The sequence below is a fragment of the Chanodichthys erythropterus genome, chromosome 9, assembly GCF_024489055.1.
Source record: "Chanodichthys erythropterus isolate Z2021 chromosome 9, ASM2448905v1, whole genome shotgun sequence".
Taxonomy (NCBI): Eukaryota; Metazoa; Chordata; class Actinopteri; order Cypriniformes; family Xenocyprididae; genus Chanodichthys; species Chanodichthys erythropterus.
The window spans coordinates 31,942,447-31,969,240 of NC_090229.1; the positions used below are offsets into that span (position 1 = coordinate 31,942,447).

The 26,794-nt window shown below is 44.4% G+C and overlaps 1 protein-coding gene across 12 annotated transcripts in view; it reads right to left on the bottom strand.

Annotated features, from left to right (window-relative positions):
- acot7 (acyl-CoA thioesterase 7) overlaps positions 1-26,794 on the bottom strand; it is a 165,254-nt gene that overhangs the window by 128,424 nt on the left and 10,036 nt on the right. For all 12 annotated transcript variants that reach the window (XM_067395333.1, XM_067395331.1, XM_067395332.1 and 9 more), the window contains 2 exons: positions 26,470-26,626; positions 7,605-7,696 (listed from right to left, as the gene is read on the bottom strand). In XM_067395333.1, the coding sequence (XP_067251434.1) occupies positions 7,605-7,696; positions 26,470-26,626 (249 nt within the window). The remainder of the gene's footprint in view (positions 1-7,604; positions 7,697-26,469; positions 26,627-26,794) is intronic.

Here is a 26,794-nt window from a genome sequence, read left to right on the forward strand (position 1 = left end):
ATTTATTCATTTATTTAATAATTTTATAATACTCTGCCTGGCCAAAAAAATAACTACTATGTACTTACATTTAAATTAATCATTTGATATAATGCGCTTATTGTGTACATACCTGTTTTTACATTGTACTTATATTTTAAAAACACCTGCATGTAATTACATCTGTAATTAATTTCTGTAATTACATTTATAATTACACTGTTGACCCATCCCTTACACCTTACCCCTACCCATACCCCTACCCTTAAACCTACCCATACCACCAAAGCTTTCCCTAACCTTACCCGTATCCCACCTCGTTAGCAGTTGCAATTCAATATGAACCCAATAAGTACAATGTACTTATTTTTTGATGTAAGTACATAGTAATTAAGGCCACCTAATATAAAGTGGGACCAAAATTGCTGTTTGGATTTAAATAGGCAAATGCTTAAGAGTCTATGACCTGATCATTATTGCAGTGATTATGTTTCTGGCATGTTATATGGCAAGATCTTGACCAAAAATTGATGCACCTCTTGATGGAAATAACATCACAAAATTTATTTCCATCAAGAGCTGCATCAATTTTTGGTCAAGACCGTGTAAGATGCAAGAGTTGAGCACTCTGTAAAGTCTACTCCAGCACATCCCAAAGACTTTCAATGAATTTAAGGTCTGGACTCTGGAGGAGCCAATTCATGTGTGAAAATGATGCTCCCTCCCAACCATTCTTTCACAATTTGAGTCTGATGAATCTTGTCATCCTGGAATATGGCCATGATGTCTTCCCACATGGTTGTTTAAAAAAATGATAAGATACACACACCATCAATTAGGGTTAGAAGCACTGTTGTCAATCATATAACATGCTAGAAACATAATAATCACTGCAATAATGATCTAATCATAGTCACTTAGTTCACTTTAAAATGAAAATTACCCCAAGCTTTACTCACCCTCAAGCCATCCTAGGTGCATATGACTGACTTCTTTCAGATGAACACAACCAAAGTTATATTAATAAATACCCTGACGCATCTAAGCTTTATAATTGTCACAGACACGCCAGGCTCCAGCACCCTCCAATCACAGCGCACACCATCCCCGGAATACTAATCACCGTCATCTGCACCTCATCAGCACACTCATCACCAGCACTACTTAAGACACACTCACACACAGTCACATTGTCCGGTCTCGTTTGCATCAAAGGACTTACCTGAATGCTTACCTCAAGGACTCCTCTTGCTACTTACCTGTACTCCGTGTACCCAAGCTCTACTCCTCGTCTTCGATCTGGTGTGAAATGTTGTCTGAAGTCATCTACTCCATTCAGCAAGTATCATTCTCCATTGTCACTCTGCAACCACAAAAGGACTGTGTCATTCTCCATACCATTCATCAGTCACGAACTTGCATCTGTTTACTCACCTGTTGTCATCCAGATACTCTGCTTGTGTTCAATAAACAACCTGTTAACCTATCTTCTGTCTCCTGACTGGTCCTATTGTAACAGAAGACCGGACCAAAACAGCAGAACACAAGCATGAGTCAACCGGATCCCTTCCAGGAATTGGTGGATGCTTTTCGTCGCACTTTCAATGTGCAACCACCTTCACAAGCGCCACCGCCAGCTCCAGCTCCCGCCATCACTTCCGCATCCACCGTCACCTCTCCCTCACTGCCAGCGTACACCAGTCCCATGGCCAAACCGACGCCCTACTCTGGTTCGGCGGAAGACTACAATGGTTTCCTCCTGCAAGTCTCTCTGACCCTGGAGATGCAACCGCACCTGTTCCCCACTGACTACTCCAAGGTAGCGTTCATCATTTCACAACTTTCCGGCAAAGCTCTACAGTGGGCCGATTCCATCTGGTCGCAAAACAATCCTGTAACGCAGACATATTCCGACTTCGTTGAACACTTCCGGGAAGTGTTTGGAAAACCATCCTGGGATTCATCTATCGGTGAGAAACTGTACAATTTGAAACAAGGAAAGTTGTCTGTTAATGAATATGCTCTGCAGTTCAGAACGCTCGCTGCCCGGAGCAGATGGAACGAACAAGCGCTGCTGACGTCATACCGTCAAGGACTGGATCCTCGAGTGCGGTTGCATCTCGCTGCATACGAGGATACCATCGGGCTCTAACACTTCATCCAGCAGTCAATACGCTTCGCCACTCGTATGCAGTCGTGTCTCGAAGAGCACCAGGGTCAGAGCCTCCACAACACCGTCCTCTGCCGGCCAGAATCTGTCAGCACCCCAGAACCAGCCCAAGAACCCATGCAAGTTGAATCATCACGGCTGACTCCTACTGAAAGACAGAGAAGGCTGACCCAGAATTTATGTCTCTATTGCGGATTACCAGGACATGTACTCTCCTCATGTCCTACACATCCTCCACGCCCCATGGTGAGTGCCATTATCTCTACTCTCCAGACGCTAAAGCCACTCACAACGACTATAACTCTTACTGCTGCCGATGTTTCTCTTCCAGTATCCGCCCTCATCGATTCTGGGTCAGCGGGAAATTTCATCTCCGGCGCCCTCTGTCATCAGCTCAACATCAAGATCAAGAACACGCCGACTACTTATCAGATCCACTCAATAACAGGCAGACCTGTGAGTAATAGACGAGTCAGCCGTATCACGAAACCTGTACATCTTCAAGTCGGAGTGCTGCATCACGAGTACATTCAACTGCTGGTTCTGGAGGGTTCCACCGCTGACGTGATACTAGGGCGCCCGTGGTTGCAGCAACATAACCCCATCCTCTCTTGGAACACTGGAGAAGTCCTGAAGTGGGGCGAAACCTGCTTTCCCGAGTGTTTCTCCGACCTGCCTGTTCCCAAGTCTCCTCGCTCCAACGTCCTTCCAGTCTGTGCCACATCCATTGAGAGTCCCCTCGAGAAACGATCTGTGGACATCCCGTCCTGTTACGCCCCCTTCAGCGACGTATTCTGCCCCAAGAGAGCCTCCAAGCTGCCTCCACACCGGCCATGGGACTGCGCCATCGACCTGCTTCCGGGTGAGTCAGTGCCAAGGGGTAAGATTTACCCCTTATCCATCCCGGAGGAGAAGGCCATGGTGGATTACATCGAGGAGGCATTGGCTCAGGGATATATCCGACCATCAACTTCCCCTGCTGCATCCAGCTTCTTCTTTGTGGCGAAAAAGGACGGAGGCTTGTGGCCATGCATCGATTACAGAGCACTCAACTCCATCACAGTAAAATTCTGGTACCCCCTTCCACTCGTCCCAGCAGCCCTGGAACACCTCCGCGGAGCCACTGTGTTCACCAAGTTGGACCTCCGCAGCGCCTACAATCTGATCCGGATACGTGAGGGGGACGAGTGGAAGACCGCCTTCGTCACACCTACTGGCCATTATGAATACTTGGTCATTCCGTATGGCCTGGTCAACGCCCCCTCCGTATTCCAGGACTTCATTCACGAGGTGCTCCGGGAGTTCCTCCATAAGTTCGTGCTGGTGTACATTGACGACATCCTGATATACTCCCGAAATATGGCCGACCACCAACGCCACGTTGCGGAGGTCCTGCAACGCCTGAGGGACTTCCAGCTCTACCTCAAGGCTGAGAAATGCTCGTTCCACCAGCCCTCAGTGCAGTTCCTTGGGTACAACATCGACCACAGTGGCATCCGGATGGACGAGGGGAAGGTGGCAGCTATAAAGAACTGACCAACACCCACTACAGTCAAAGAGCTCCAACGTTTCCTCGGATTTGCCAACTTTTACAGAAGATTCATCCATAACTACAGTTCCATTACCAGTCCACTCACAAGCCTCCTTCGCAATAAGCCCAAGTCTCTGTCCTGGACCCCATCTGCCACAGAAGCTTTCAACACCCTGAAACAAGCCTTCACGACCGCTCCGCTCCTGGTGCATCCTGACCCTGACAAGTCTTTCGTCGTGGAAGTCAACGCCTCCACCACCAGAGTTGGAGCGGTTTTGTCGCAGCAGCAGGGGACCCGAGCCGACTCCATCCATGTGCCTTCTCCCGCAAGCTCAACCCGGCGGAGGTAAACTACGACATCAGCAACCGGGAACTCCTAGCCGTCAAGCTGGCTCTCGAGGATTGGAGGCATTGGTTAGAGGGAGCACGGCACCCATTCCTAGTTCTAACGGATCATAAAAACCTGGAGTACCTCCGAGCCGCCAAGAGGCTCAACCCCAGACAAGCCCGGTGGGCTCTCTTCTTCACACGATTTAACTTCACCATTTCCTACTGTCCTGGCTAGGGATGTCCCGATCACATTTTTTTGCCCTCGAGTCCGAGTCCGAGTCATTTGATTTTGAGTATCTGCCGATACCGAGTCCCGATCCGATACTTCTATAATACATAAAAAAGAATAAAGAAGAGCGAAAAAACAGATCCAGGAACGGTGCTTTTTAGGTATCTAACAGTAATCATAAATTGTAATCAAATATAAAATATCACTACATATTATCTTTACTGTATAAAATAAATAAAGGTTAATCATTATTGAAGTTACAAAAACTATTCAGTCAAGAGCAGTGAGTGATTTCTTTGTTATTTGTTGTTTGATTTAACATTAAAAACAGGCAGCAGGAATAGTTGTTTTCCCTTTAAGACATGCACGATCTAGTACATATACTGTTCCACACGCGCTGTCTTTCTCGACTAATATACGTTCACTTAAGACATAACCGACTATGTTTGCTAGGACGGGCATGTTGACATAATTTTTTGTATGAATGTGGCCGCCGAAGCGCAAGACTTGAAAGAGAACTCAGTATTTGCACGCTGACTGAAATAAGCCTGTGCGTGCTTCGGATGAGCGCACACAAATCTTCTCACAGCGCGTGCGAGTTCTCTTTCGCGTCTTGTTCTTGAAGGTTTAAATCAGCAAGGCTTAAATGAGTTAGTTTAAACAGCAACGTGTGCTGTTCAGGTCTCACCTGCGCTCGCGCGCTATCAACACCTGTGTGATGACGGCGTAAATGACTGGGCATTAGAGCAGACGGCACTCGCAGTTAACAGTTTACAAAGAGTGACTGTTTTGTCCACGCTTTCTGATTATCGTTGTTGTAACGTTTTGTGCATCTATCGACTGAAACATACATTATTTGAACTCTGTCTGTTTTCCACGTTGCTATTTTAAACAAACCATATTAACCAATAGATGCGTCGTCATTCGAGATGGACCGCGGTGCAACCGCGGTTCGATTTTTTACCGAGAACCGTTGCACCCCTAATACGTATATATCCGAGTCCTGATCGGGAGGTAACATCCGATTCAGATCGAGTCTGAAACCACGTGATCGGGCCCGATTTCCGATCACGTGATCGGATCTGGACATCCCTAGTCCTGGCTCCAGAAATATCAAAGCTGACACTCTGTCACGTATCCACGCTCCAGAGGAAGTTACCGAAGAACCTGAGTCTATTCTGCCAGAACAAATGATCGTCAGTCCCATCACCTGGTCTCAAGAAACACTCCCTCCTTCCAATGCCTCCACCAACACTCCGCCGGGTTGTCCACAGGGCTTGCAATTCATCACCCGAGCACGGCGCACCCCACTGATCCACTCTGCACATTCCTCACTAGGCACTGGCCACCCGGGGGTCAATGAAACCCTCTCGCTGCTGAAAGAGCGCTTCTGGTGGCCCAACATGGCCAACGACGTCAGGAGGTACGTGCAGGGATGCAAGGAATGCGCCATGTTCAAGAGCCCACGCCATTTACCATCCGGCAAACTTCTTCCTCTGCCCGTTCCCAACCGACCCTGGTCACACCTAGGAGTGGACTTCGTGACGGATCTCCCAGCCTCCAACGGGTTCACCTGCATCTTCGTGGTCGTAGACAGGTTTTCCAAATCCTGCCGACTCATTCCTCTAAGAGGCCTGCCCACAGCCATGGAAACGGCTGAAATTATGTTCAACACAATCTTTCGATACTACGGAATCCCCGAAGACATCGTATCCGACAGAGGTCCTCAATTCATCTCACGGGTCTGGAAAGCCTTCTTCTCCCTCCTAGGTGTGACTGTGAGCCTCTCCTCGGGATACCATCCGCAGTCGAACGGGCAGACGGAACGCAAGATACAAGAAGTTGGGCGCTTCCTCCGTACCTTCTGCCACGGCCACCAGGACTGTCACAGACACGCCAGGCTCCAGCACTAATCGGACTAACGGAATACTAATCACGTCACCTACACCTCATCAGCACACCCATCACCAGCACTACTTAAGACACACTCACACACAGTCACATTGTCCGGTCTCATTTGCATCAAAGGACTTACCTGAATGCTTACCTCAAGGACTCCTCTTGCTACTTACCTGTACTCCGTGTACCCAAGCTCTACTCCTCGTCTTCGATCTGGTGTGAAGTGTTGTCTGAAGTCATCTACTCCATTCAGCAAGTATCATTCTCCATTGTCACTCTGCAACCACAAAAGGACTGTGTCATTCTCCATACCATTCATCAGTCACGAACTTGCATCTGTTTACTCACCTGTTGTCATCCAGATACTCTGCTTGTGTTCAATAAACAACCTGTTAACCTATCTTCTGTCTCCTGACTGGTCCTATTGTAACAATAATGGCAGTGAATGGGTCCAACGAGTATAAAGCTCAAGAAAGTGCATCCATCCAAAGCAAAACGTATTTCACACGGCTCCGGGGGGTCGTGTGAATAAAGGCCTTCTGAAGTGAAGTGAAGCGATGTGTTTGTGTAAGTAAAATATCCATATTTAACAAGTTATAAAGTAAAATATCTAGCTTCTACCAGACCGCCTTCCGTATTCAACTTAAGAAGAAAGTGCAATGCCTCTCGCAGTTCAAAAAGCTTATGCTAAGTCTTACAACTTCCGTATTTCAACTTACGAAAAAAGCTTAACTAACGCAATGTCCGTTACGCTTTCTTCCTAAGTTGAATATGGAAGGTGGTCAGGCGGAAGCTAGATATTTTACTTTATAACTTTTTAAATTGCTATATTTTTTGCTTACAAAAATGCATCTCTTCGCTTCAGAAGGCCTTTATTAACCCCCGGAGCTGTTTGGAGTATGTTTTTTTTTTGATAGATGCACTTTCTTGAGCTTTATACTCGTTGAACCCGTTCACTGCCATTATACTGCCAGCATATTTATTAATATAATTCAGATTGTGTTCATCAGAATGAAGAAAGTCATATACACCTAGGATGGCTTGAGTATGATTAAAGCTTGGGGTAATTTTAATTTTAAAGTGAACTAATCTTTTAAGCATTTGCCTATTTAAATCCAAACAGCAAATTTTAAGTATAAAGTGTATATAATATAATATAATATAATATAATATAATATAATATAATATAATATAATATAATATAATATAATATAATATAATATAATATAATATAATATAATATTATAGTCGTGTTGATATGAAATAACAGGATTTAATGCGATTTTAAGGCTGCACAAAGTAAATGCTTTTTGCGTTCAGTGGTTTCAGTTTTTCATCTTTTTTTTAAAATTTAGAATACATTTTAGTACAAAAGTTTTTGGTGAATCATAATTTGTTCATGAAAATGTTTGTACACAGATTGACCCAATGAGACCCACTGTGTTCACTAATGTACAGACTCTTACCTCAATAGGAGGAACTTCGATGATTTTGTCCACATTTTGAAGGGAGAGTGGGACATACCACAGTGTTGCCTTGTTGGTTACTTTTTTGGTACCTACAAAAAGCAAAAAAAAATAATATCTGCTTAATCAGAAGTGAATATGAACTCAAAAATCTCTTCATATTCAGTGCATTTATCACATAAAGAGTAATGTAAAATAAAACAAAGTAATAGTAATGGCAAGCAGGGCTGTCACTAGAGGGACGAAAGATGGTGACAATTCTAGTGGCCCCCGGCTTTCAGGAGGTCCCCACAATAGTAATTGTAACAAGTTTGTTACATCTGAGGTTCTCCAAAAAGCACAGGACCTGCTGAGAATTTTTTCTAAAAGGTCATAAAAAGATACAGCTACAAAATATACTGGAAAATATTTTCAATCATCGGAAAAGACCATGTCTTCCAACAAATTCTTAGGTAACTGATATGTTGCGACTAAGTTTATGGTGTTGTCATGGAGACTTTAGCATCACATAGTGAAGCAAGTGAGGCTATTTTGGGTAGGCTGTGTTTATTAGACAAGAGAGTTATTTGCAAGAAGAAAACCATGCGCTTGAGCAGATAAGTACACAGTTAAGGTCGTCACACAGAATGGCAAACCTTGAATTAATGAAACTATCAATGAGTGTGATAATGACACACCAAACATAAGGAAATTCTGGATTTAATTTGCATTCCAAGATTTTGAGATTTTGAAAGTTTTGTTTCCTTCAAAGCATGCTGTATAGAAAAAGTAATCCTCACATGTATGAAACAAATACTTTCAGTTGTAAGAAAACAGAATATGTTCTGTATGTATGTGTTCAGTGTGTAAACATGTATAAAAATGTATTACACCAGTATTAGGATAGATTATAAGTAATTTTGTATATTAAGTAGAAAACCTGGAATCAATGCTCCTATACATTTTCACCATTAAATTTCCAATCATATGTTTACAATTGATAAGGATTTTTAAAAAATAATTTTACAGAGACAGCACACACAAAGAGCAATTTCAAGTGTTTCAAGTGTCAACTTTTTTACTGTTTTACATAGGGGTGTCCTCGACTACGGATTTACATAGTCGAATCCGATTCGAATCAGATTGCCTATATTCGACTGATAGTCGAATCATATATGTTTGGGGGGGTGGGGGTGATTTGAGCTTGAAAAACAGCAGTCCACTAAAGAGTGCGCACGGACTTTGAAAGGGCCGCGCGCTGAACTGTGCACGAGCTGGAGCGGGACACGGAAAATGAAGTAGGCCTAAGGCCTATAGCCTACCCGCGGGCGTGGCTTAAGACAACTTTTATTTTCTTTCACACACAGCACAGAAAAACGTCTTTCTAATAAACCGACCAAACTGCCTGTCAAGTGATAGACGAAACTGACAATGATTTTAAGCAAGCAAGCTTTAACTCTACAGCGCAACATTGATGCACCAAAAAATTAAATTCATTTAATAAAAAAAAAAAATTATAATTTTTTTTTTATCAAACATTAATTTACAGAATTGAATTAGAACAGAAATATGATCGAGTCAAACTGCAAAATGCCTGAAGTGCAGGGGAACATCAAAACACAAGCCACAAATAATTATATAACCCGGAGTGATCAATAAATAAATTCAAATTAAAGAAATTATTAAAATAACGAAAGTATAGTCAGAATTGTCAACTTTGTCTTTTTAACTGCAGAGACAATAAACGCTGAACTGGAGTGGCAGTCTTTTTAGCTAAACATTCAAAAATCAAATTACATACGTCTAAAATAGTTTGAAATCATTTGTAGCTACCCTGCCTGATTGAGAGAGAAAAATCCAGTCTTTCACGCCATCTGCATGTGTCCGTTTGAGTCTTTTTAAATAGCGCGCTATAGTCAGCTCGTTGGCCGGCAGAAGCGCGGCGCAGTGTTTGTCGTTGTTAAGTTCTAGGACATGAGCTGTTGGCACAACTTGCATCATACGTTTTTTGGATCATCTTTTACCATGTCAAAGTGCATCCAATTGTACACTTTATCCAAGACATTGTTAAAGATTTAATCCCTGCCGCAAAGATGCTCCTCTGCCGGTCACGGATGATGGAAGTGAAACTTAAATCGGTCACAGGGATGGATTTATTCACGCACATTAAAAATATTTATTAAAAGCTTCTTTCTTTTCACATTTTTATTTATGGTATTAACATAATAGGCTGTATATTAACCTATTGAGAAAGAACCAGTATGTCTATGTAAAATCAATCAGATATTGAGCACCCCCATATCTCTTCTCATAACACCTCTGCGAAGATTCGACTGTGAGATTGGTAGTCGAATCAGGCTCCTCCTATCGAAGATTCGAATCATCGACTATTTAGGGTCACCCCTAGTTTTACATTTCTTCTACTACCATTATTTTTTGTCCACCCAATCAGGCTTTGGCAGGGAATCCTCTCAAGTTAGTAAATTTCAAAATGATAGTAATACTAAGATTCATAATCATTTTGTTTTCTCAGTAATGCCTGGATGCTATAAAAACAATTCATATTCTTAGACTGTTAGTGGCATTGGGCCGTAGACACTGTCAATTTTGATATCCAATTTTGAAAAAAGTTGCAAGGTTGCAATACATAGACTAATAAATTAAATCTGTTTCTTCTACATTTTATGAAAACAAAACAAATAATTTAAGACTGAACTGTACCAATTCAGCAGAAAGAGGAGGATTAATTCTGACAGACTGCTTTTGGGAATAGCATTTGCATTTTACACTCTGTTGAAGTCATCCAGACAAGCCGGTTGCTATGACAACCATGCAGGGATTCTGCTGCTACCATGGCGAGAGAATGGCTTCTCTAATTGGTTTCCACAGCAGCTTGTCTAATGGTTCTACACAGCAGGATATTTACATGTTCTCCACAAGCAAAGAATCATGGGCAAAAAATAGCTCCCTCAATGGACAGATGAAGTCAGATACCATAGTACAAGTATATCATTTTCAATTTTGAATAATATTTTCTTACAGTAAAAGTGTAAAATGTAGATTTCCTATCAGCAACTCAACTGCTTTATACTCAGAAACATAAAAAATAATATAAAAATATCAATCCTCAGCTTCAGAGTAATGACTGTAGTAAATAGTGTAGCTACCTACTGTAAAGTAGCTTATAGCTTAACATACTTCAAAGTAGCTTCCCCAACATGGATTAGGTTACACCATGAAAGTAATTTTTAAGGTATAGCTTTTTTAAGAACTGCATGCTTTTAGCTTTTACAGTGTACTGTAGATAGAACTAGTCAAACTCTGATCCTATATTTATCTGACAATTTTTTCTCTTAGCAACAAACATTATTACATCTAACAATTATTTGAAGAGTTGTGGTTTATATGTCGTTTTACACTGCTACTTCAACTTTATTTCATCTAATCACTAAACGTGCATTTCCTTTGTATGATAAATTCAAAGACTGTGCTGACTTTAGATATCAGAAAAGTCTGCTGAGAGTAATCTAAATGTTTTTTTAGTGACTTACGTCTACCAGAGTAGATTGGTCTTGATTACTATCTTAGATTTTCCATTACTGCCGGCCAACACTTTAATCACTGGTTTCAGTAAGGACCCAGTGGTCAGATACAAGAGAAAAGACATTGTGCATTACAACTGTGTACAGAACCCTGAGTGATTGCAGGTGTGCTGTACAATTTGTTTAGAGATGGGGTAGCTTTTAGAGATTTTGCCAACCCGCATCCACCCACCTTTTGCAGTATACCCACCCACCTACTGAACTTTTCTCAAGTTTAATTTTGGATTTTAATCTACATTAAATATTGTGTTATTATCTGAGGACAGGGGGTTTATGTCTATTATAAATTTGATTAAATTAGTTACACTTTATTTTACAGTGCCATAGAAACATTGTAATTACTTAAATAAAGTACTGAGTAATATTAATTAACTACATGTACTTACTATAGAGTTACAGTTAGGGTTAGTTAGTATATATATATATATATATATATATATATATATATATATATATATATATATATATATATATATATATAAATAAATATATAAGACTGGGATATTATCACACTTTTTATTTTAATGAATAATTCCTTTGGGTTGGTTTATTAAGTAAATTTCTGCATTGGTACTTTGGCACAAGTGCTGCTGACAATAAAAAGCTATATCATATTTGATTATATGATTGCATTTAATATAAATGTAAACTATAATACATTTTCATTTAATTGCACATAACATGCAATTAAGTGTCTGAAAAAAATACATTGTTTAACTTAAGTATATATTATATCTATGATAAGTATTCTTTTTAAAAGTATGCTGAAGTGTACTTTTTTAAAGGGATATGTAGTTTTACTATGTTAAAAAATGTCAATTTAAATGTACATTAGTCTAATTACTGTTTGATTGCTCATTAGACAAATTTGTAGTTAAAAATACATATCTGCAAGAGTCATCTAATAAAACACAAAATAAGTAATGGTTATTGTTTAGCATGTTGCTAATCCAAAGTGTATGTTTGAAAGTGTATGTGTGAGGTTTATATAGATATACACAGGGGACATAATTGTCTCCAGAAGTAAGCTAAATCTGGCAAAACCTTCCACATCCAGGAACATTGTCATTTGGAAATCCAATTCATAACTGCATAATTTATTTTTTAAGTATAAAGGGGTATGGTTTGTGTTGGAATTAAAAGCATTTATAATTAGCTTCATTTATAATTAAAAGTGGGAGAATATAAAACATCCAGTTTATAATCAAAGTCCATGGTATGTCCTTACTTAGATAAGTAGCTAAGTAAATGTGTGTTTGTTTAATAGAGAGAGTGCTAGACTGAGAGCAAATGTGTTCATTTTAATGTGATTTTGCATTTGTATAAACACGTGTGTAGATGGCAGTGTAGATGGCTGCCCTGCCGAGGCAATCATCACGGCCCCTGCGTTCAGAGTCAGGAGACCCCTAAGGAGTGTGAGCAAGACGAGGCTGACAAGATTGGCCCTGACTGTCTGTGTGTGTGTTTAACCCGAGAGAAGAATCACGTGATGGCCTGGCCTGAGATCACACATGTATGTAAACAGACACAAACACATACCCAGCCTTTAAATGTGTGTCAGACCAGGAAACAAAGGTTTATGGAAAGATTTTTTGCCATAACCTTGCCTCTTTGCTGATTGTTGATGCTATGTAAAGGATGTGTAATGATCACGACAATGTATGATACATGTATAGAAAAAACATTGTCTATTTTGCAAAAAGAGAACAAGATGTTACACTGAGGGCTAGAATTAAACTGTTGACACTAGCTATGATGATAGTTACTGTTGCTATTATGCACTTAGGTGGGAGCAGTTTATTATTAACCATGTTAATGAAGCCAGCCAATAATAGCGCAAAGAGTATATGAATGAGGGCATAAAGGAGCAGTGATTTCCAGGCCACGGTTCATTTACATTCTTGGATGCATGCATGCATATTTATTGAAAAGCAATACAACTTCCATATGTTTTTGTCTGACTATACATGCAGGTACTGCTTTCGGTGGGAAAAGGGCAAAGGTTTTGCTCTATGTTCTGTTTAAATTCTAGAGGAAGACACTGCATTTGCAGAGTAGACCGCTTTCCAACGCAGGTATCGCTCTGCAACTGCCGCCTGTGTTGGTGACGCGTGACATTAACTTAACATGACAGAAGCACATAAAGTATGCCCCCATTCCACTCGGTTCCCTGCGGCTCAGCACGAGCCTTTAAAGGGGCAGCGCCGAGACAGTCCGAGACCACTCGACAGAGCCGCCTTAACACAAAACGCCAAGGACAATGACTGGTTAACATGTACAGTGGTTGAAAATTAAACACTGATTGTGTGGACTGGATAAATTCTGGAATAATTACATTGGATAAATTAATTAGAATAAAAGGCATTGTTTGTCAAGGAATTAAAAAGCTTTAATGTAACAGTCATTTAAAGGCACAATATGTCATTTTCGCCACTAGAGGTCACTTATTCAAAACAAAGGAGTAGCTTGATGATGCTGTGAATGAGTGTGGGTTCATGGGATGTGTCATCTTCACCTCCATAGCCATTGGAAAGGAATCTGACAGACTCAGGCAGTAATCATGTTCATGGATGAGCTAATGTATTAAAATTTTATTAACATTACTGTGGTACGAAGCAGGGCAGACTGAGAGCCGTGGGAGCGGAACAAGTCCATCTGAGTGTTTAATATGCTATGCTGCAGTCAGCCGCTTCCACACTTTTCATTGCATATGTGGGGTAACACAGTGCTTAAAACAATCATAATAAATACATTTGAGTGTTTTGAAAGTTATGTTAACATTACTCTGTGCGTTCGCTCGGTGGCTGGTATGAGAGACTTGTTGCACACTGCAGTAATCTAGATCGATATTAGAATATCATATTAATAAAAACTGGATGACTTATGTTGCTAAATGACATGCAATTAATTTTAAAATATACTGTATGATGGAGAAAGCTCTCTCTGATTATGCTATGTTAGCCACCTGACAAAATAGCGTTGTCACTGAGGCATAGTAAAATATGGTACTAACGGTAAATCAAGAAAACAAGTGATTCAAACAATAAGACTAACCGTGCTGCGCTATATAACAATTAGTTATCTGTCGATAAAAGTTGCTCACCTGTCTAATAAAACACATAATATATTAAAGCATCTTTAGTGTGTTCATGGTTTCCATGGTTTCTAAGAAAGTAAAACTGAAAATCGAGGGTAAAGCGGATATGAAGTCATTGACAAGCGACGAAATGACATGGTCCGTGTCCTGGTTAGAATTGCTGATTTCTCTGGATTTAAAGGGTTAGTTCACCCAGAAATGAAAATTCTGTCATTAATTACTCACCCTCATGTCGTTCCACACCCGTAAGACCTTCATTCATCTTCAGAACATAAATTTAGATATTTTTTATACAATCCGATGGTTCAGTGAGGCCTGCATTGACAGCAAGTTAATTTACACTTTCAAATGCCCAGAAAAGTACTAAAGATATATTTAAAACAGTTCATGTGACTACAGTGGTTCAACCTTAATGTCATGAAGTGACAAGAATACTTTTTGTGCGCCAAAAAAACTAAATAACGACTTTATTTAACAATATCTAGTGGTGGGCAATTTCAAAACTCTGCTTCGTGAAGCTTCAAAGCTTTACAAATCTTTTGTTTCAAATCAGTGGTTCAGAGCGCCAAAGATACGTGATTTCAGTAAAGGAGGCTTCGTTACGTCATAAGTGTTTCGAAATTTCAATGGTTGACATGACTATGGCAGTTTGATACACACTCCGAACCACTGACTCGAAACAAAAGATTCATAAAGCTTCAAAGCTTCATGAAGAAGTGTTTTGAAACCCATGTTGAATAAAGTCGTTATTTTGTTTTTTTGGAGCACAAAAAGTATTCTCGTTGCTTATGGTTGAACCACTGTACTCACGTGAACTGTTTAAAAGGAGTAATGAACTGAGAAATCAAATTTTCCTTGAGCTTTTGACATATCAGAGGTCATCATACTATAAGAATATCCTTTAAGTTTCAGAACTGAAAACTTCCTTGTTTGTCCAATAAAAGCTTTTATTGACACCAGACCCAGCAAACGACAAGTTTTTAAAAGTGGGGATTTATGACATCAAAGGGCAGCAAGCACCGCCTCTGCAGAAGATCAACACCTACGTCATCACTGCCTGTTTTGCCCCGCCCACCGATTCGCGCATGACATGCAATAGAATAGGTAGCCTAAGTAACATAGGCCTACGTGGTGCTAAACCAAATCGAGCTACCAAGCAATAAACATGCCATTGAGGATTACAAAATATTGTGCAGTGCCTGGACTCGACAGTAATGCACCAACATTTAAGTAACTGTGTTAATTCTAATGCCTGATCTAATATGTAATGATTCATGTAGTGTCAGATGTTCTTTGTCTATGTGTCAGTAAATCAAACCCGTGACTAAACGTCAACTTGTGTTGTTTCTCTTAGTAGGATAAAAATAATCTGTTATTTAACGGTGATTAAATTATATAAAGAAAGCAATCAAAGAAAGCTCACTTTGCAATCATTGGAGCAGCGCGCACTGAAGCTGTCAATCAAACATCACGAGTTTATCAGTGATTGACACATGCAAAACTACCGTTTTATTCAACGAATCTCTTAGTTGTATCATGTTTGCACTGTTAGTGAAGATGAAAGCATTCGTTAGTGTTCAGAAATTGAGTTGCAATGATGAGATCATGTGCTCAACAACATGTCTTTGATCGGTTACAATGTTCATCTCTGCAACCTTTCATGCCACAATCTAAATATAATGCTATAGATCTAAATGTAATGCAACACTTTTCACGATTAGTTATCCTTGAGAGCTGTAAAAACATGCTAAAAGAGAGGGTAATTTCAAATAGAAAGATCTTAGCCAATCACCGCAGTGGGCATTTACACTGAAGTCTCACAGCAGACACGCCCCTTAAAACAGAGCGTTCAAACCAGAGGGCTAAGATCAGGGTAGGAAAAATGCCTTTTATTTCTAAATTATGACAATTTTTGATGTAAAAAGCACACTAACATTATAAGTGCACCCCAGGAAACATTATAAAACAATAAAACAATGCAGTTCATGACCCCTTTAAAAATAACTTTAAATGTAGCTTTCTGGGCATTTGAAAGTGTATATTAACTTGCTGTCAATGCAGGCCTCACTGAGCCATCAGATTTTATCAAAAATTTCTTAATTTGTTTTCCGAAGATGAACGATGGTCTTACGGGTGTGGAACGACATGAGGGCGAGTAATTAATGACAGAATTTTCATTTTTGAGTGAACTAACCCTTTAAACATTGTTAGAAACGTTTGGGATAATGTAAGTACACAAGTCAACAAAATATATAACATTGTTCTAGTGGTTTTTGGATATTTTAATCTAAAAATCTTACATATTGTGCCTTCAAAAGTAACTTTAACAGCATCACTTCACTTCAGAAGCCTCTCTATACACACTGTGTTATATGTAAGTCTTAATGCAATATAATGCTTCATAATGCTTATAATGCACTTAATAATCAGTTCTTCCATAAAAGTGCTTGTCTATTAATAGTTACACTTTTTAATAGTATAATGCATCAAGATACACAATCTCATGTGTTAAAATACATTATAAAGTTGTAAGCATTAATAGGTAAGTATTAAGTATTATAAAGTATTATAACTGTTGTTACAATTATTTTTTTGCATTACAATGTGTAAAGGCATAATGAATTAAGGAGCTATGAATATTCAGTGAAGTGTTACTACTTTATCCAACCTTACCCAGATATGCTCACGTTAAGTGGCATGTACAGTATTAAATGGCAAACCTGAACTGCTTGATTGTAATATCGTTGAAAAATGTAAACTATATTATTGCCCAGCTATATATTAAAAGTTGGATGTATAGTACATTCTACTTGCATATATACAGTATACTGACATAAAGCAATATATACTATATAGCAAATCTCAACTAGGTGGGCAAATTCTCATTACCATAATGGTGTTTTATTTTAAATAGTAAATAGTTTTAATGCTATTTTTCCTATTAGATTTTTTTATTGTTGTATTACAGTTACATCCACTTACATCAAGAGGCAGTGCAACAGTTGTGAAATTGATTGAAGTATTTATTTATTATTATTATTTATTTTTATTTTTTTTGCATTTGTAATGAAAGGTGTTTTTGTTGTTGTTGTTTTGGTAATAAGAATTTTTGGGGGAATTCAAATAAATCCTCATTTTTGTCACAGTAATGGGGAAACAATTATTGTTCATAAAATTAGGTTTCATTGAAATTCTTCAATGTAATAGTTTCTTGTTTCTTTCTTTTGATTTCAGAGTAAAATATGACCCAGACATTTTCTTTCACTGGTTTTGTTCAATTCATTGCAAGTGATCAAATGTGGTCACTCCTAAGCGGAGGGAGCCCAGAGGTGTCTTTATTTGCAGCAGCTTCTGCAGTCACTTCCTCCACTACTACTAACTGGGTACTTCGCCCACGCCAAGCTGGATCGCTTTTTGCCACATGACAACCCTGTTGCTGTGGTAACAACATGTGCCTTGGGGATAGCGCCTTTGTTTTAGCCTTACATTTCTTCTTCTCTTATAATTTTTTTGTTTGTCATTCCATCACTATCCATCAAATAAACAAATTTCAAGGAGATCATGTCAGTTTTCTATGATAAATCACCATATTACTCTGTGTCTAAAGTTAGCATCACATTATTGTCATGACATCACATATATCTGTCCCTGTCACGCCCCGGACTACATCTCCCACGATCCTCTCTGCCAGTCACATGTTCTCTCCTTGTTAATCACCACACCCAGCTGCAGCTCATTGCACGGACTATAAAAGACTCTTACACACATCACCTCACGGCTAGGTCTTGATTTCCCGAGTGTAACATTTCCAAGCGTTTCTCCTGTCTCCCTGTCTGTTCCGGTTCCCGTTACTGATCCCTGTCTGGTTCTACTGTTCTGTGATTGATAGCTGCCTGCCTTTTGACTACTGCCTGTTCTCTGACTACGATCCTGCCTGTCTCTGATGTTCCTGTTCGCCCCGTTTGACCATGCCTGTACGACCACGCTCAACATTTAATAAAGCTTTGCATGTGGATTTTACTCTGAGTCCTGCCTTCATTGCAATTATATTCAGATTAGTTAAAGCATTTATTGAGCTATAGCCCCCTCTTGAGATGAAGTCAGAGAAAGAGGAATAATCTAGCATCAGCTTTTGCAATATTTGTTTAAATAAATACTGATAAACATTGTTACTCATATGATTATGGCTAGGTACCCAGTATTTAGGATTATAATTTAGTTATAAATTGCTACTTTTGAAGACAAAATGAAATCACATGTGCAGCTGATTTTACTTATATAATGACATAGGCTGGGCTGACAGGTGTTTGGCAGTGTCTCAAAACACACTGAACTTTGACACAGAACTCTTGAATAATAAAACCTAACCTTTAACCCAGAAAAATGAATGTACACAATGACAGAACACATATTTTTAACAGCTTCAATGGAATCTCAATTATTTATGCAAGCTGATGCCATCTTTAGAGGAATTTAGTCCATGTACAATGTTATCATACAGTTATCATTATAAACAAAATTCCTTGCATTCTGTCAGTATCTTTTAAGGTTTTAAGGTTTTTAGTCTTGTGTACTTGTTTAGTTTAATATACTGTAATTTATGTTACATTAACGTCTCGGTTACGTATGTAACCCTCGTTCCCTGAAGGAGGGAACGGAGACGTACGTCAGTAGTGACCGATGAATTGGATATCGCTAGAGAGCTCTATCAGCTTTGAGTGAACTAAAACAAGCCAATGGAATTGCCGTGCGATATTTGCATAATGCGTACCGCCTACGACAGGTGTATATAAATAGGAAGCAGATGCAATCGCACTGTTTTTCGCTGAGGAGACAACTGGTGTCCGCACAACAGCGAGGGTACAGAAACTATGGCGACGGGACGTACATCTCCGTTCCCTCCTTCAGGGAACGAGGGTTACATACGTAACCGAGACGTTCCCTTTCAGTCGGTCACGTTCGACGTACGTCAGTAGTGACCGAACGAATTGGGATCCCAAATAAAGCGCCACAGTTACGAAACCCCTTCCAGTGCCCAGCGCAAGCTCTAGCCACCCGTCGCACCAATTGAGACGGTGAAGGGGGCGAGCTTTACGCCGAGAGAGTTTACTGCTGTTTTACCGAATACCCACTAAGTAAACTAAACTACACTGGGGAAGCGAACCCATAGGGGATGCTGCGGAGGCCACAACCTACCCAATTTACGTGGAGTACACATATGGACTGGCCCGGGGGGCAGTACGCATATGGAGTCCCTGGGATGGCTCCACCTGGGTAGGGGGAGACTCATCTGACAGGTGACAGCAGAGCTGACTCTGCTAAGGGAAAGACACGGACTCGCCGTAGGGAGTTTTAAACCGTGGAAAATTACACATATGGGACCGCTCACGTAGAGGAGTCACGACATATGGAACCCAGCCAACAGACAACATCAGAGACGGATGTTGGCCTGGCATCAGACACTCCGCAATGTCCGAGCCGAAGGGGGGTGGGCGGAGGAACTCGACAGGGTTCGCCAAGCGGGGAACACGACTGGAGTCAATAGATGCACGTATCCGGCCCAGGGGGCGGGAATGGCATTGCAAGCCGACACTTAGAGCGGGTTCAACGTGTCTACCGGCTAGTGGAAGCGAGTACACGGAAAGATACCGGCTCTACACGTAGGCTATAGAATCTAGCGAACGTGTTAGGTGTCGCCCAGCCCGCAGCTCTACAGATATCTGTCAGCGAGGCACCATGAGCCAACGCCCAGGAAGAGGCCACTCCTCTGGTGGAGTGGGCTCTCAACCCAAGCGGACAAGGCACGCCTTGGGATTCGTACGCCAAGGTGATGGCATCCACTATTCCAGTGGGCCATCCTCTGCTTGGAGACAGCCTTTCCCTTCTGCTGGCCTCCGTAACAGATGAAGAGCTGGTCTGAGGTCCTGAAGCTTCGCGTTCTGTCCACGTACACACGCAGAGCGCGGACGGGACAGAGCAAAGCTAGGGCTGGGTCTGCCTCCTCCGAGGGCAGCGCTTGCAGGTTCACTACCTGATCTCTGAAGGGAGTGGTAGGAACCTTGGGCACATATCCAGGTCGGGGTCTCAGGATGACGTGAGAGTCACTGGGCCCGAACTCTAGGCACGATTCGTCAACCGAAAATGCATGCAGATCCCCTACCTTCTTAAGCGAAGCCAATGCAACCAGGAGGACGGTCTTGAGAGACCGTACTTTTAACTCGACTGACTGCAGAGGCTCGAAGGGATGACCCCGGAGAGATGTAAGAACCAGGGTCAGATCCCAAGAGGGTATGGAGGAAGGGCGAGAAGGATTCAGTCTCCTCGCCCCCCTCAGGAACCTGACGATCAGATCGTGTTTCCCCAGGGACTTACCCTCAATTGCATGGTGATGTACAGCGATAGCGGCAACATACACCTTGAGGTTGGAGGGAGACAGCCTTCGCTCCAAGCCCTCTTGCAGGAAGGAAAGCACGGATCTGACCGAGCATGATCGGGGGTCCTCTCGGCGAGAGGAGCACCATTCAACGAATAGGTTCCACTTCAGCGCGTAGAGGCTCCTCGTGGAAGGAGCTCTAGCGGAAGTGATGGTGTCTACGACCGCTTGCGGGAGATCACTCAGAACCTCCACATCCCGTCCAGGGACCACACGTGTCGGGACGTGGGTGCCCCGTCTCTGAGTCAGGAGGTCCTTCCTCAGAGGACTCGGCCAAGGAGGGGCTGTCGTGAGGAGCATCAGGTCCGAAAACCAGGTCAGAGTGGGCCAATACGGAGCCACTAACAAGACCTGCTCCTCGTCCTCCCTGACCTTGCACAGGAGCTGTGCGAGAAGGCTCACTGGGGGAAACGCATATTTGCGCAGACCCCAGGGCCAGCTATGTGCCAGGGCATCCGTGCCGAGCGTGCCGCCGGTCAGGGAATAGAACCACTGGCAGTGGGCAGTTTCTGGGGAGGCAAACAGGTCTACCTGGGCCTCGCCGAAGTGCTGCCAGATCAGGTGGACCACCTGGGGATGGAGCCGCCACTCGCCCGCAAGTGGAGGCTGCCGTGAGAGCTCGTCGGCTGTACGGTTGAGCACACCTGGGACATGAATGGCACGAAGCGACCTCAGATGCTTCTGACTCCATAACAAGAGATGGCGGGCAAGTTGCGACATGCGACGGGAGCGTAGACCACCTTGATGGTTGATGTACGCAACGGCCGCAGTGCTGTCCGAGCGAACCAGTACGTGCTTGTCTGACAGCAGCTCCTTGAAGCGGCCCAGTGCAAGACGTACTGCTAGCAACTCCAGGCAATTGATATGCCAATGCAGTTGAGGCCCCGTCCATAGACCCGACACTGCATGCCCGTTGTACGTGGCCCCCCATCCGGTGGCAGAGGCATCTGTGGAGACCACAGCGTGCCTGGACACCTGTTCCAGGGGCACTCCTGCCCGCAGGAAAGACGGGTCCGACCACCGGATGAGGGTGCGATGGCAGCTCGGTGTCACAGGGACACGGAGCGTACCGCGCTGCCACGCCCATCTCGGGACCCAGCCGCGGAGCCAGTGTTGAAGCGGCCTCATATGGAGCAATCCGAGTGGCGTGACCGCGGCTGTAGATGCCATATGCCCCAGGAGCCTCTGAAAAAGTTTCAGTGGGGCCGCTGTCCTGCGCTTGAGCGTACTCAGGCAGGTCAACACCGACTGGACGCGCTCCTCGGTGAGGCGCGCAGTCCGGGTGACCGAGTCTAGCTCGAGACCGAGATAAGAGATCCTCTGCCCGGGGGTGAGTTTGCTCTTGTCCCAGTTGACCCGAAGACCCAACCGGCTGAGGCGAGCTAGAACCATGTCCCTGTGTTCGCACAACTGATCTCACGAGCTGGCCAGGATCAACCAGTCATCGAGATAGTTGAGAATACGAATGCCTTGTTCCTTGAGGGGAACAATGGCCGCCTCCGCAACCTTCGTGAAGACGCGGGGTGACAGGGCCAGCCCGAAGGGTAGGACTTTGTACTGATATGCTCGACCCTTGAACGCAAACCGCAGGAAGGGTCTGTGGCGAGGCAAAATCGAGACGTGAAAGTATGCGTCCTTCAGGTCGATCGCTGCAAACCAATCCTGGGGACGGACGCATTCGAAAATGCGCTTCTGCGTGAGCATCTTGAACGGCAACTTGTGAAGGTACCGGTTCAAGACGCGCAGATCCAGGATCGGCCATAGCCCACCGCCCTTTTTCAGTACAATGAAGTAGGGGCTGTAAAAACCCGACTTCATATCGGCTGGAGGGACCGGCTCGATTGCATCCTTCGCCAGGAGGACAGCAATCTCCGCCCGAACAGGTGCATTGTCCAACAACACCTGAGTGAAGTGGACACCCCTGAAAACCGGGGGACGCCGGGCGAACTGAATCGCATAGCCGAGTCTGATGGTGCGAATGAGCCAGCGGGACGGGCTGGGAAGCGCTGTCTGCACGGCGGAGAGGCTAGGGGATACGATCGGATTCCCCCAGTCGAGCGGCCTGTTGCGATGCAGCTGTGTCCAACGGCCACCGGCTGGCGCGGTGAACCGCGTCTCCCGTCCCGGGCCTGTAAATTATCGTCAGGACTGACAGATAAAGCTTACAGAGCCTGTGGACAAGCTGCCTCCGCTCTGCATGCCATGGTCCTTTTGCAGGTTTACCAGTCAAAAGCGCTATCGGAAATGCCACAGGGTGGGCTTGACCAACAGTTGTTTGGGGAGCTGCGCGCTGCCACCGCCCTCGCCCTCCGTGCGTCGAAGGTGACGGCGCGTTCTGTTGGTCATGCGATGTCTACCCTGGTCCCCCGTGTCCCCGGTCAGCCTTTTCGGCGACGCGGTTAAGAGCTACGCCCAACAGTTCTCCGCCGCACAGAAGCAGGCTGAGGCCATCAAACATGTCATGCCCCGGCGGTCCGCTGCTGCCTCCACCCTGCCGCCGGCGGCTCAGCCTCAGCCCGCTCGTCGGCGAGGGCGCCCGCCCGCGTCGTCCTCTGCCTCTGCTAAGTCGGCAAAGCAGCAGCCAACACCAGCCAAACAGCAGAGTGCCGGTCGCGGACGTGGTGCCCAGCCCGTCTCAACCAAGCCAGGTGGTAAGCGGTCGAGGAAGTCTCGATCCTGAGACGGGCGACCTGGAGGGGAAGGGTCCTGCTCTTCGGGAGAGTTTTCCATCATCTCTCCCACCCCCGGGGGAGGGCCGGGGGGAATTTGTGTGTATGTCTGTCCAGCTACCGCCGCTGGCTCTCCGGAGACCAGCGGTACCCACTTCCTCACAAAAAGAGCAGTTTCCCCAACCTCCAGGTCACAAGAGGGCGCGTCTGTCAGCGTGCGAGGCCCCGCCTTGCCGCTCGCAGCCCCCTCTCACTTCGCCAGCGGGACGGGCTGGGAAGCGCTGTCCACGCTTCCAGACACCGAGCCAGCGGGACCAAAGGCACCACAGATGCACCGGGGGTGGGGCAGCGAGGCAGAGTACGGGGACCCGACTCGGACGGCATGGGAGTGGCCCGGAGTATGGGAGACGGTGCACGGGGCGTAGCCTGCACCATCACACTGCCACCTGCTGGCGAAGTGAGAGGGGGCTGCGAGCGGCAAGGCGGGGCCTCGCACGCTGACAGACGCGCCCTCTTGTGACCTGGAGGTTGGGGAAACTGCTCTTTTTGTGAGGAAGTGGGTACCGCTGGTCTCCGGAGAGCCAGCGGCGGTAGCTGGACAGACATACACACAAATTCCCCCCGGCCCTCCCCCGGGGGTGGGAGAGATGATGGAAAACTCTCCCGAAGAGCAGGACCCTTCCCCTCCAGGTCGCCCGTCTCAGGATCGAGACTTCCTCGACCGCTTACCACCTGGCTTGGTTGAGACGGGCTGGGCACCACGTCCGCGACCGGCACTCTGCTGTTTGGCTGGTGTTGGCTGCTGCTTTGCCGACTTAGCAGAGGCAGAGGACGACGCGGGCGGGCGCCCTCGCCGACGAGCGGGCTGAGGCTGAGCCGCCGGCGGCAGGGTGGAGGCAGCAGCGGACCGCCGGGGCATGACATGTTTGATGGCCTCAGCCTGCTTCTGTGCGGCGGAGAACTGTTGGGCGAAGCTCTTAACCGCGTCGCCGAAAAGGCTGACCGGGGACACGGGGGAGTCTAGAAACCGATGTTTGTCGGTTTCCCTCATGTCCGCCAGGGTAGACATCGCATGACCAACAGAACGCGCCGTCACCTTCGACGCACGGAGGGCGAGGTCGGTGGCAGCGCGCAGCTCCCCAAACAGCTGTTGGTCAAGCCCACCCTGTGGCATTTCCGATAGCGCTTTTGACCTGCAAAAGGGCCATGGCATGCAGGGCGGAGGCAGCTTGTCCACAGGCTCTGTAAGCTTTATCTGTCAGTCCTGACGATAATTTACAGGCCCGGGACGGGAGACGCGGTTCACCGCGCCAGCCGGTGGCCGTTGGACACAGCTGCATCGCAACAGGCCGCTCGACTGGGGGAATCCGATCGTATCCCCTAGCCTCTCCGCCGTCCAGGGAGGTGAAGGCGGACGAGGGTCCAAACCTGGCACGAGCGCTATACGCCGTTTGCCAAAATCTGGTCACCTCATCGTGGACCTCCGGGAAGAAAGGCAATCAAAGGAAGAAAAGAACCAATCATCAAGCCGAGAAGGGCCGGGACAGGGTGGAGGGTTCCACACGAGCCCGACACTCTCGACCGCCCGGGAAAGCACAGCCGTCAACTCGGGATCAGACTCAGGTGGCGCTACAGTCCCAGAGGGAGGCAGCGGAGCCGAATCCTCATCTCCCGAGAACTCCTGCTCACCTTCCGATGCTGAGATCGACATCTGATCCGCAGCAGATGCACCAAAGGAAACGGCTGGACAGTCCGTAGAGGGCCCAGCGGAAACCGATGGCAGCACAACGGGTTGCAGTGCTGATGACCCTCGAACGCAAGATTTCAGGAAGGAGAGTCTCGATCTCAGCACTGTGATAGTCATATTCCCGCAGTGGGAACATGAACTATCCACAAAAGCTGCTTCAGCGTGCTGAACGTCCAAACACGTGATGCAACGATTGTGCCCGTCAGCTGGGACCAGGGAACGACCACACCCAGTAACACACAGACGAAATGACATACTGTCAGGGTTCGTCTGTGAAGCTCTTTTAGAAAGGGAAGAGTCAGCTCTCTCGTGCTGAAGCACACAGGGAGTGACGCGATGTGTTCGGGTACACCACTCCCCGAACACACCACGAGGAACCGGCCCAAATCGCAACAACCAACTGTGTTTTAGATGGGAAATTCACTTGCTGTAAAAACAGCAGTTGAGAGCTTTAAGCTCAGGCTCCTCGGGAAGCTCGCGACCTCGCTGTTGTGCCTTCACGCCAACACAAAAAATATGCTGAATCTTCAGGCTCTTTTTAGTTTCACTTTAGTTTCACTTTGTGAAGTCTTGAAGCAGGACACCAAACGTTTGGCTCCGAAGCGAAAGACAGAGTGCGATTGCATCTGCTTCCTATCTATATACACCTGTCGGAGGCGGTGCGCATTATGCAAATATCGCACGCCAATTCCATTGGCTTGTTTTAGTTCACTCGAAGCTGATAGGGCTCTCTAGCGATATCCCAATTCGTCGGTCACTACTGACGTACGTCGAACGTGACCGACTGAAAGGGAACTGTAATTTTAAGGACTACATACTTATTATGTAAAATAAATAAATAAAAAAATAAAGTACATAAATATATAAAAATATCCAGAGGTTGACATTATAGGCTGCTTAAACAGAACAATATTTTCAAAATGCCTCAGAGATACAGTGTTTACACTTTTCTTAATGATTAAATTAGTAGATGTGAAGATGCATCATGTCAGGTTTTATGTAAATCATATGCCAATTTTGATAATGCAAAAACTAAGTGAACTAAGAGAGCTGTGGTGCAGGGGAATATTTTTAATGAATAACTTTGTGTGGTCCACACATAAATCAATAACATGATTTCTAAAGACTTGAAATATAGTGCATATACTATATAGAATACTATTATGAGATTTTTTTATCTTTTTGTTATTGTTAGAGCTTGACAGCCTCTGTCCACTATATGCTTTCAATGTATGGAACTTACATTTTGTTTCACAACAGGTGCTTTAGTAAAATGACAGAACTTTCATCTTTGTGTGAACCTTGCCATTAAGCAATCCTTTACGACCTTTCACTGACCTGTGACTATGTTCTCTGAGAGAACATTGATCTGCACCTCAACTGAGTGTTTGGAGGTGTAGGTAATCTCAGCACTGACATGGGCTACTTCACCGATGAACATTGGGTACAGGAAGTCTGTGCGCTCCACCCGGGCCAAGGCAGCTACACAGCGATCCTATTTGCCAAGAGAAACTGTTATTCATTTGCACTTTACTAGTATACCAGGATTCTACAACTCAATGTCTGCATCAAAAGATACACTTGAACTGTGTGTACATTGTGCTACATATTTGTAGTGCCCTCTACTGGCTACAACAGACAATGGCCATTTTCAAGCAGAAGG